A 13,045-nucleotide genomic window follows, 5' to 3' on the forward strand; every position below is an offset into this window, starting at 1 on the left:
GAAGGCTCAGTTACAAGCGATCACGTATTTATTTGCGATCGTTAACAAATCGTAATAATAATATTTCTTTAAAAATAGATTACATGAGATTTTCTCCAAAAATAAATGTATACTCTTCCATCAAGTCTCTCCTTAATCTCTCTCTCTCTCTCTTTCATGCATATATATATATATATATATATATATATATATATATATATATATATATATATATATATATATATATATATATATATATATATATACTGGCGATTCACTGCATCTGTTGGATAAGTTGCATAAATATATTTAAGATCTTACTACTGAGCTCTACTCACATATTGAGCAGTTTTGAAGTAAATGCTGAAAATCTATACACAATATAGTATATAACATTATAATATACATGCATACATAAAATACACACACACACACACACACACACACATATATATATATATGTGTGTGTGTGTGCGTGCGTTAATTTCATATCTTGAACTTTGTAGCGTCTTTCGAAGAGTACTTATTCGTCTCTGAAGAATTGTTTAGTGAAATGATTAAATATCTTCCGTTGTCCAAAGAAAGGAGCTCGACTAAATTAAACCTATGTAAATCAACAAAATTAAAAAAAAAATTATGAATTTGAGTTAGTTCCACCTTTTGACATTTGGAATGCAAACTACTGTTCTACATATATATATATATATATATATATATATATATATATATATATATATATATATATATATATATAATGCTAAATGTCCACGTATGCTTCTAGAAAAGTGATTTAAAGGTTATGAGTTTTTTTACAGCATGAAAATGATGTTACTTTTTGTATTTAATATTTTATTATTTTAAAAAATTTTTTTAATATTTCAAGCGGTCCTCCTCCGCTCTTAGTCACAAAAAAGTATCGAAATGAAAATGAAAGACGTAATATATATATATATATATATATATATATATATATATATATATATATATATAAGAATGTAAATGGCAAAATCTCATTAAGACATTGAACAGAGGTGCACAGGGATTCCATTTTATTTCCGGTGTATTTGCCAGCATCCGCATCCATCGATTTGTGCTTATGATTTGTAGATTTTTAAATAATATATATCTAAGATACAATATTTTGAATTAAAAGAAATAGTTAAAAAAAAAAAAAATTAACGTGTAAATTGTAAGACATTTCGATGGATACCTATACTAGCAGCTATTCACACGAATTAATGAGAATTTCTGTGTAATTCTACACCTTGTCCTGAACCCGTCCATTTTTATTTGTATTTTTTATTTAAATGTTTATAACGTTTAATTTTTGAAGTTATAAATACAATAAAACGTTATCTGTTTACAGTGAATGCGGACCCTACGATAGTTTTGGCACCCTCCCCGAATACAAAATTCAAACACTTATTGGATTTCTAGTAAAGTTTTATTAAAAGAAGCTATATGTGATCTTGGCATAGGGCTTCTTTCTCAACTGCATCCCCGTACATAAAAGACGGACTCACATGGTATAGATTACTATAAAATATTAAACCATTTAATTAATTTCAATCATTTTTTTAAAAACATTCTGTGTGTAAATTTGAAAAAGAATTGATACGAAATAATAACTTCCGTTCATTGATTAAAAGAATAAACAAAAAATATAAAAAAAAGAAAAGAAAAGCTGACTAAAAAATACATCCTATATTTTTATTTTATAAAAATGTTTCAATTTTAAATAATAAATATGATATTACATTTTAACTGCAGAGTAAATTTGTACAAGAAATCTATTTACAAGTCACGGGAAAGGCTAGAAATGTCAGATTCTATTTTAGGAGGCAGCACTCTCATATATATGCATGAAATAATAATTTCTCCCCGGGTCAACGTGCGGCCGCCTTTTTCGGTGACATCACGAAGAAGAGCTAAAAATGGAAATTTATTTTTATTTATTTATTAAAAATGTATGTTTTAACGAAACCAACAGTGAATACAAGACTTTTTCCAATGTATATATATATATATATATATATATATATATATATATATTAAAAAAAAGTAAATATTTTTTATGCAAATATATATAATGAAAGAAATATGTTTTTTATATGCAGACGACAAAATAAATGAGGAGGTCAGAGAGTCCAATCGCAATATAAAAGGTAGTGTGTTGATGCAATTACGATTAAATAATGTCAGTTTCAGTTTAATATAAAGAAAATAAATTTTAATAATGTAATTGGATAAGTATTTGATTGAAAAGAGTTTTTGTTGTTTTAATTTTTAGTAATAGAATGAACGATAACACGGATGTATCGATTGATTGTATTAGTGATAATTGATAATAATTTCAAATAATAATTTCCAATAATAATTTCAAATAATAATTTCAAATAATAGTAATTATTATATACGTTATTCGACTTAGTTGTTGTCTCTTTGTTTGTGTTATACTTTCTGATGTAGAAACGTTCTCGAAATAGATTGACAAACCTAACGAAAATAGGAATCAATAATCGATAAATGAACGATGGATATATATTACCCACTTGACGTTGCCTGGAAGTTTATTTTGTGTTTTTGTTTGTTTTTTTTTTACTTTCGTTTTTGCTTTTTTGCTTTTATTTCATAAACTATTTTTTTAATTATTTTTAAATATGGTTTCGATTTCTATACTTCACAAACAAAATAAAATAATCATGTGTAAGTTATGTAGCGACGAGAAACGTAAGCACACGTATGAGATGAGATGAGATTGTTGCACCATTTAATAGAAATTTATATCTATATTTATTTAATATCATCTGCTTGAAATAAAGTTTCAAAGGAAAGATAGAGAAATTCTTCATTATCGATGATGTAAAAAGAAAACAAAGTTATTTAAACTTCAAAAACTGTGCGGGGGGGGGGTTATATCGTGACCCGTTGGGTCAATATTTTGTTATACATATTATCAAATATTTATGAAAACCTTTTGGAATTTTCACATGTTTTCTATTTTTTCATTTTTGTTTTTCGAAGAGTGACGGATAGAAAAAAACTAGTTCTATCAACAAAAGAAATCTCATTACACAGGAAACACGAATAGGGGACGACAGAAAAAAACGGGGTATGAAATAACAAAATAAACGGATCAGATTTTTAACAAAAAAAAAATAAATTTCAAGAGAAAAAAGAACCTACCCTCGCTTCAGCTGCGTGTTGTCCCCAAAAAATTACTAAACTTAACACGAGGCAAATAGCAACGGGAAAGTTGCGGTTCGCCATTATACTTTCGTCACAAAGTTTCTCAAATAATGTTCAGTGCTTTATCCGATGTTGCTTGTCGACATTCAACATTATCCAGATAAAAAAAAATGGCTAAACTTTTTGGCCCAAAAACTTTCGAGCAGTTTCTTTTGCCAAAAAACGCAGTCTTTCACTTTAGTTAAACGTATACTCCTCCATCTTGCAGACAGAAAAGCGCTTCACACATGGAAGAAGCAAATACGCACCGACGACCACTTCTTTTTTTGAGGCCTCCTCCTCCTCCTACTCGCACTCCCGATACGCAAACACAACGCGCGCACACGCTCTCCCCGCACTACACCGCCTTTTTGCAAGCTCCTCCCATTAAGAGACTAAAAAACCCGGCTTTTTTTTTTTTTTTTTTCTTTTTTGATACGGTCTTTTGACTTTTAAAATCTTTTTTATTCTTATTTCCTAGATTTTAGTTTTTTTAATTAAAGGAACTTTACAAATGTAACGGATATGATTTTTGGGGCAGGATTAAATATTGCGCAAATAGATGAAAGCAGTAAATTTATATGTAACACAGTTGGTGTTTAGAGACATGTGCACCTGCTGAGTGTCACCTCCCACTCATAATTAAAAAAAATTCTTGTTTAAAAGCTATTAAACTAAATCAAAAATTAACTAGAAAAAAGAATGGTTTTATTTCGCGAAAAATCATTATTTCATAAAAAAAATAAATTTAAATATAAATGTAATTAATATTTTTGCCAATTTTTTAACAACAGCTTTAAAAGAATTGCTTTATTTTATTTTTACTATTATTACAAGATAATTATTTTCATTTTTTATTTTTCGTAAAAAAATAAGGTTAAACGGAAGAGAAATTGGAATTAAAATTCCTATTTATTTCCTTGTGGTCTAAACTTTCCGCATAATTACTAACATATTTTTTTAAAATGTATGTTTAACAAATAATAAAATAATACAAATTTATACTTTCAATAATGCTAGTGGAAAAGACAGGGAAGGAGGGTGAGATTTGTAAATTTTTGTCGCTCAACAAGTTTAGAATGGGCGTTTTTATTTTAATTCTCCCAACTGTATAATAATCTTTGCCGTTCGTGTTGTTGCCTCCACCTCTTCCCTTCAGCCGCTGAATTGCGTTTGGCTCCTCCCCGTCAAATAGACATCTTCAACGTGCACGGCTGTGGAGGTGAGCAGCCAATTCAGTGCGACTTATTGTAGTAGAGATTGGCGTGGAGTTTCTAGACTCCATGGCTGCTTTTTTCTTGTAGTTGTTTAGTTTTAAACTTTACCACTACGTCGGATTGGAGTTGTCCATTTTCAAAAAAAACAAGAAAGTATACTCTCTAAGGCTATTAACAGCAAACTCTCGTCCGTGTGGACATTGAGCTCATGTCTAATATTCGCCGCGCGAGGAAGCGAGTTTTCCGACCAACCACATAAGAGAGAGAAAGAGAGGACGACAACGCATTTTTATTACCATGATGAAAAGTGAGTTCTCTTTGCAGAATATTGCCGAAAAAACAGAGAATATGGAAAGATCGCGGCACTGCCAAGCCGCCAAATCTTCTTCGAAACACTACAGAAAGATGCCATCCAAAAAGATTCACAGTTTAACGTGGTAAGTTGACAATGAAAACTTTTTAAAAAGTTTCTTCTTTGCGGAGGATAGTTTTAATCGCAAACTTCAAACTTAGCTATGGCTGGGATTTCTTGTAGCTTAAATTGAAAATGAAAACAGAAAAGAAAAAAAAAAACAAGCTTCAACGTATTGGACAATTTTATTCATAATATTAAATACTAAAGTAAAAACATTGGTGCTTATGTAGAACACGGATCGTCCTGAAATAATAACGTTATTATTTAGAAAGCTATTCTTAGCACGGCGAGAAGAGGGCGTTTTGTTACTATTCCGTACTTTCACTTAACAATTTAATACGCAAAAGATACCGTAAAAACTACATTTAACTTGAAAATCCTGTCACGAAAGTAGCACGTATTCTGCATTAAATACCAAAACATCAATATATATATATATATATATATATATATATATATATATATATTGATGTGATAATCTTTGATTTCTTAAGCGTGTTTTATTTTATTCCAGGTTAATTTTGATCATCTGCGTTACTAGCAGCGTCGCAAATGCAGTAAGTACATTGTTTGTCCTTTAAGAATTTTAGTTTTTAAATCGTAATTTTACCTCAAAACTCATTTATTTTTATTTTTTTAATTTTTACTAATAATTCTTCTTTTTTTCTGTCTCTATTTTTTCTCTAAAATTTGACTCTAAAAGGCATAAATTAAAATTACTTAAAAATTACAATTCTTAAACTTTTATAAATGGCGTTTTTATTTTAAATTCCAATAATTTCGATATCTTCCCAAATAATTATTCCGTATAAAACGAGATTGATATATTTGTTGAAAAAAGGAGGTGGGAGCACAAGAAAATTTAAATCAGAAAAAAAAAAAAATAGACAGAATTAATAATGCTACTCCTGCTTTTTTCATCATCGAGGGAGCAGTCATTATTTTATAATATGAATGTCTGAGAGTCGAAAATCTGGCAGGAGCATCCACCCCCTACTTCACTTCTCTCCTTCTTTTGAAAAGGAAGAAAAAGGAAAGAAATTCCATTTACAGCCGCCTCTCTCAAATTTGGGCGTAATACCAATGACTACAAGAAACCGCGATTTGATTACATAGCCAGCACCCCCTCTCCCTATCTCTCTCTCTCTCTCCCTCTCTTTCTCTCTCTCTCTCTCTCTGTCATATATATATATATATATATATATATATATATATATATATATATATATATATATATATATATATATATATCATACTTATAATATCAGAATCTATTACCCGGGAATCGTCGCTGAAGATGGCTAATTAACTTGTCATTGAATTATATTTTTATATTTTAAGTATAAAACAAAAAATATATTATGCTGTTGTTAACTCTATGTAAACTTTTATTCGTGCACATAATACTTACATACACACACACACGCACACACACACATATATATATACAAATATATACATATTAGAAATATAAAAATATGTAGATCTAATATTTCCAAGTATATATTTCGAAAGTACCTAATATGTAATATTAGAGCATAATGTTACTAATATCTAATATAATAATACAAGTTGCTTTTCGGCTTCGATATTTATATGTATAAATAGTGAGTACGCTAAGGGAGGTAATTCAGTATATAATATAAAGAACAGCTGATTCGAAATGTCGGAAAAATATCTATTGTTTGTGATCGCTTGATATAAAGTGATAAGAAACCATTAGTTTTGATGTCAATAGTTTGTTGAGCGAGAACTTTTAACGTGATATAAAATGTTTGCCTATTTTATCAATTTATGCGTTCTAAAAATGTAATATTTCTCTCTTTCACCTTACATGGAATGGGTATTCTAATAATAATAATAATAATAATAATAATAATAAAATGAATAATATGAAATCGAGAATAACCGCTGTACATTATTCTCTGACGCTAGCAAGTTATGTGACTTTTAATGAAACGGCCTTCTACTTAGGTTGGCCCTGCCTCAGGCCAAACTCGTGCCGCATAAAATAGTCGTGAAGGGTTTAGGGAGATGGAAAGATGAAGGCGGAAACAGTCTTTCTTTTTATCTTCCAGTAAAAAAATAAATTAAATTGCTTTAAAATGAGTTATAAAACACACAAAAAAACTTATCCAAATAGATACATATCTTGCCTTTGGTAACACTTATTTGTTGTACATTTATCTATTTTTTTGCCGCTTTTTTTGCTTTGTTGGATATTGTCAAAAATACCCAATGTTAACTGGTGTTGTCTGCATTTGGGGATGATAACATCGCATAGAACAACAAGGAGTAGCTTTTACCACCTATGTTCTTAATTTCGTAAAAATCTCTCGAGTAATTTTGGAATCCATGGATAACTTTATTTTACAAAAGGGATACTTCATTTGACCCTTTAAAAAGAAATCAGACATAGCTCACTGGAATTTCTACACCGTCTATTTATCAATCCTAAATTTATGAAAATCGTAGGAATTAGTCCAGTAGTTTTGCTTCCTATACATGTAGACAGACTCAAAGACAGACATCTTTGTTACTCCTCTTACTCTTACTCCTTATTTGCACTATTTGGTATAACGGTCAGAGTATTCATTAATAGACCAGGAGACAGGGTTTCAATCCTTGGTTGAACCATACCAAAACCTTAAAAAATAATCCTCGATGCTCCCTTGTCAAGGGCAAGTGGAATAATATTGGAAAAGGAGTGGTGTCTTCTTTTATATCTCTGTATCCACCCAGTCTTGTCAAACTATGGATAACCACTGAAAGGTGCCTGTGCATGCAATTATTGTGGCAAGAGTTACACAATCTCTAACCACACCACTCCTTAGCACAGTTTTAGTTCTAGTTGCATATGAATAAGTTTAAGGCAACTGGAAACAATGCCGAGATAAGCGGAGAGCTCATATAGCGCCTAGCGTTTCCAAATGGTCACCCATCTGGTATTGGCTAGGCTCATTGTTGCTTGGTGATCTTACGAGAACCAATGTGTCAACTGATTGTGGTGTATATTTGCTAGTGTAGCAGCTAATAAAAAGGGAACCTTTAGGTGGTCTTCGACTATTGGAAGCCATTTAGCTTTATCTTATGATTTTAAACGAAGGCTCAATTCAGAAAGTTAGTGTAGCACCTTGTTGTCATTATATTATTCTCCCAAGTTTTATCCCCTCTTTTGGAAATAGTGTAGCATCTGTTCTGTTGTTACAAAACCATTCTCTCAGACATTATTCCCTTCTTTTCATTTTTTTGGGTGTAGGGGGGTAGTGTAGTCACTGTTTTATTGTCATGTCAACCACGAATTGCCATGTCTAATAACACCCTACCTGATAGCTCTTCCTTCAAACTCCTCGGCTCAACAGTCACAGGCAACATGAACTGGAACAAAAACAGTGAAGATATTGTCAAGGCTGCTGCAAAGAAGGTGCGCTCCCTTTACCGTGCTAGAAAAGGACTCACATTGCAGGCATGGCACCACATGGTAACCCCTTTACGTCCAAGTGGCAGTATGCCTTGTTTGGGGTGGAAAAGGGGTAAAAAAAATGTTAAATCATTCCTCAGGCATAACTTACTCTTTTTCATTTTTTTGTGGTAGATGAGTGCTATTCTGCTGTTATGATACCATCCTCCTCTTAGGTATTACCTCCTCCTTCAATCGGGTGTTGCTTGCGAAAGATATGTTCGTTCGCCATGATATTAGTTCATAAAACTATGCCACTGAAGGAAGCATATATCTGCTAGTATATATATATATATATATATATATATATATATATATATATATATATATATATATATATATATATTATTCAAATGTTGACATTTGCTGAAAGCAATTTTATTTTCTTGAAGAAAAAAAAAAGTTTGCTTTTTTTTTCTCTGGACTTCTTGGTCGTAACTAGACCTAGGATTGTGTGTATCAGTAACAGGGTTAGGGGTGCGTAGGGGGGGATGTATATGGAGTGGGGGTTACAATTATTCAACCCTTAGTTAGGCCTTTTCGTTTTTCCTTCCACTCCTTCATTGGGAGGAAATGAGCTTAGCACAATATAACCCTTCTATTTTTTTTTTGTTGGTCCAATCCTTTACCTACACACGGTGGCCCCTGGGTAGAGGAGGAAGGTGCGTACCCTCATACGCCCCCCCCCCCCGAATCTCTTAGAAAGATATCTTGCTGCTGCTGCTTTTATATCAATAGAAATGTAGTAAAGTGCACGTCTAGCATATTTCTATAAGGGCCAGTACTTATCTATGAGGTTACCTAATGCTGTCACCCACACTTCCAATTCTCCTTTACTTGAGGATATTTTTTTTTCTTTCTATCGTATCTTGGCTAAATAATAGAAGAGCTTTCTTTTCAGCAAGGAACCATCACCACCACCACCACCATCACCACCGCCACCACCACTACTACTACTACTACTACTACTACTACTACTACTGTTCTCATCCAAAAAGAACTGTGTCAATGAGTTTCAAATAAGATGGTTCCAGTCCCATTTCCACTCTCACTGTTACCCCTCTCCGCCCCTTATCTGCCCTTTTTTCTTTTCTTTTAGAGGGGGGGGGGCAATCTGGAATCGCTTCTCTAAAATTCCACAACTCCTTAATCCTATAATCAATGGATCAAAAGCATTTAAAAGAAAAGTCTGTATTTTACAAGTTTTTCCCTCAACTTTCCTAAGGGGTGGGGACAGGGGAGATTAGAATGGCTCGAGTACTACCCTCTCTAAGCGAACTAGGCAGCGATTGCTTTAGTCACCAACATCTGAAAGTCACCAATTCTTGAAAAAAAAAAAAAAAAAAAACTTGCATTAAACTAAACACAAAGACAAACATTCTGGTTGAAAGTCGAATCAAAATTTTGAAGATGAATTTCGTTATTTACATCGATAAAGTAATGAAGCCACAAGATGATTTTATTTAAGGCACAAGGTCATGAAATTGGAGGAGTGGAGTTCTGTTGGTTTTCCATTGACTATCTTATTTTTTAACTAGGTGCGTTCTTTCATCAGTACCATTTAGTACGTTTGATTACTGATCAATGATTAGTAATCACATACTCGACATCAAAAGCAAGAGTCTACGTCATTGTTTAGAAGACTTGTTCCATTTTGTCTGAGATATAACCTTAGTCTTGTGCAGTTCTAGGAGGTCTACCCTCCCTGGATTTGCCTTCTTCTTTTCAGAAGTGTTTAGTTTATTGCTAATCATCTGAAATGATTCTTACGAGGCATTGTCGACGTCTTCCTTTATACATGGACTGGTATTCCCAAATAGTCACTCATCTGGTACTAACCAGACTCAATGTTGCTAACCTTCAATAATCTAACAACAACTGGTGTGTCAATGTTATTATGCCGTATATGTCGATACCTTCCTACACGAATTGCAGAAACCTAATATCGTCATCTCCTTTGACTGGTATATACACTTGTGAATTTGATATTCCCTTGACAATTTCTCCTTTGGAGGTAACTGGTTCAACCCGACTATGGTGAATACCGTTGACTGGTGCTGGCATAATCGTCTGAGGTGGTCCTACTGGGAAATCTCAATGGGGCTGCCCAGGTAATTTTTGCAGGCCACAGTGCTCTTTCTCTAAGGTGCTGACTTTTCAAATCCCACTTTCTACTCCTTGTGTCATATCTCCCCAATGTGGGAAGGAGAAACATAACTTCATACTTACAATCACCACAATACCACATTTACTCCATGGGACTGTACTATTTAACACTTTTAAAACAAAACTTCTCTCTTTTTTCACCAACAACACTCGGATTCTCGTTTTATTTTTGCTTTTTTTATTTTTTATATATACATGGGAAGTGACCACTTCTGAAGACCCGGAGAGATCACTGTAGGATAAACATTGTTAGGTTGAGATAACAAGATCAATCATCGACTGAGTTTTACTCCAGATCTGAACTGGAAAATCTGTTGCTAAAGGTGCTAAAAGAATAGTTTTCATCATTCCATCACTCCAGAAAGTACATGACATTTTATGCAATCTTCTATCGGTATCAAAGGCAAATGCGTCTTAAGATGGGCTACTACTGACACATTTGGGAAGTGTCATTCAGGATACACTTTGTTTACGATCTCCAAATGATCTTTTTCCTTCCCTTTTTGAAAACGCATTGCTAGTCTTTCTCCACTCCACCGTTATTGTTTCCATAATAGTCGCTCAACTGAGCTGCAATCTCCTGTAAAACATTTGCAACTAAAACTCATCTACCTACCACCATTGTAAAGAAATTTACTTTCTTCCATTGTATATTTAAATTTTCATGAACAGCTTCTTTCCGTGAATTTCCCATCTGTGGAACATTTCCCTACGAGACTGCTTCAAGCTGACTACAACATAGTCATCTTCAAGTTCAATGCCAACAAAAACTTGTCCAGACATCTTTTTAAGTGATCAAATTTCATCCATAGTTTCCAATCTTCTCATAGTATCGTTCATCACCCTATTGGCAATCTCATTCATCCTTAACCTCGAGTGGATTTTCACTTTGATAAATGATGACTTATTAGTATATAAAACAAAACGTCGATTCACATATCAAATTTTAAAGGAAGTGCACACTTACGGGCTTACACCGACCCCGTCTCCTACTATTACTATTCTTCTGTAAAAAACGGTATCAATGGATTCCATGCCACCTGGTTCCAACCTTTTCCTTATCCTCCTTCTTCTCCCCTGCCATACTAATACCGCACTCTTTTCTTGTGAAGTTACAATCTGGAACCGATTCCCTCAAATTCCACAGCTCCTGTAACCAGTTGATCAAAGAAATTTAAAAGAAAGTTCGTGTTTATTCCACTTGACTGCCTCACCCTTTCTTTTATATGAGATCAGCTCTAACGACGAGTTGAATTAGACAATCGCCTAGGAAGCCAATAGTTCTCACTTTTTCGTCCGTATATTTTCATGTTTACTGAAAGTCCCAATAAAATTGAATTTCAAAAAAGTTGAGTGGAAAACAGTATAAATATATTAGATATAGAATAGGTTTATTTCTGTCAGCTTCAATAATAGAAGTGATACAATTTGATAAAAAGGATTGTAACTAAAGTTGCCAGAACAAATGTAATTGCTAATTATCATTACTTTGCACTCTATTCTTACTCGAGTGCATCATAATAACAGATCCATTTGTTATTATTAATTATAATAACAGATCCATTTATTATAATAATTATTATTAATTATAATAACAGATCAATGATTAAATGGATCTACAACCTAAAATTTGACCAAACTTAACACATTAGTTTGGAGGACTGTTACATCGTCGTGGAAAACAATAGACAGATATAAAATATAAAATCTCTTTATTTTGTAAGGTACAATCATAAAAGTCCGTGTCGGGTAGCCACAACTGGTAAGTGAGTTAACAAGTAAATCGCTAAGTTTTTACATTCCAACTTGCAGATTCCACTGACTTCAACTAGTTTTGCTCTCCTTAAATATATATATAGTCACGTGTTCGAGCTACGTCACAACAGAAAGCCAATATTAATTATTACAAATATGTAAAACATTTTTCTAAGCATAGAGAGTCATAAGACCATGCGTGTAACCTTACTGTTAAAGCCTTAGCTCTTTAAACACTGAACCTTTTTTTTTTCACGTGGTGATTGGACAGATCTGCAATAATATGGATGATACTATCAGTTTTGATATTGACGATAGTACACTTTATGCATATACATATTGCAGCATATTTGGTATGCTTTCTTGATATGCAACTCAGTCTCGTCATCATAATTGATAACCGCCATCTTGAATGTGATTACTTGATTCAAGTTCGTATCCATGCCATATAGATAGATGGACTCTCTTCTCGAATTCGATGTATGAGGTTCCATCACAACAACTAAATTGTTCAGAAATCCACACAGGTGATTTGTTTGTATTGATGAGGGGTTTGTATAATTGGTATTACGGCTAAGCTTTGTCGGTGCAAATGATTGCCACAAGGTTTTTATATCAGATGTATGTCTCAACAAAGACTAGGGTTGCCTCTCTCCCAGTGAATGAATGCAACCCTAGATAACAACCTGGAAATTTCTATGACGGCATGGCACATATAGCACCTAATCTTCCCAAATGGGCACCCATCTCATACTGGCCAGCCCATCATTGCTTAACTTTGGCGACCTGGCGAGAACTGGTGTGTCAACGTGATTGTGCCGTATA

At 33.0% G+C, this 13,045-nt stretch overlaps 2 protein-coding genes across 2 annotated transcripts in view; one reads left to right on the forward strand and one right to left on the reverse strand.

Moving 5' to 3' along the window:
• The window catches only part of LOC145288106 (uncharacterized), a 177,926-nt gene extending 174,407 nt beyond the window's left edge, over positions 1-3,519 (reverse strand). The window contains exon 1 of the mRNA XM_080136164.1: positions 3,166-3,519. Within this exon, the coding sequence (XP_079992290.1) occupies positions 3,166-3,249 (84 nt within the window). The 5' untranslated portion in view covers positions 3,250-3,519. The remainder of the gene's footprint in view (positions 1-3,165) is intronic.
• A 774-nt stretch (positions 3,520-4,293) lies between these two features.
• The window catches only part of LOC145288105 (uncharacterized), a 269,577-nt gene continuing 260,825 nt past the window's right edge, over positions 4,294-13,045 (forward strand). Inside the window, exons 1-2 of the mRNA XM_080136163.1 lie at positions 4,294-4,861; positions 5,354-5,396. Of these exons, the coding sequence (XP_079992289.1) occupies positions 4,722-4,861; positions 5,354-5,396 (183 nt within the window). The 5' untranslated portion in view covers positions 4,294-4,721. The remainder of the gene's footprint in view (positions 4,862-5,353; positions 5,397-13,045) is intronic.

The sequence above is a fragment of the Euprymna scolopes genome, chromosome 11, assembly GCF_053919585.1.
Source record: "Euprymna scolopes isolate OS-2025 chromosome 11, ASM5391958v1, whole genome shotgun sequence".
Lineage (NCBI taxonomy): Eukaryota > Metazoa > Mollusca > Cephalopoda > Sepiida > Sepiolidae > Euprymna > Euprymna scolopes.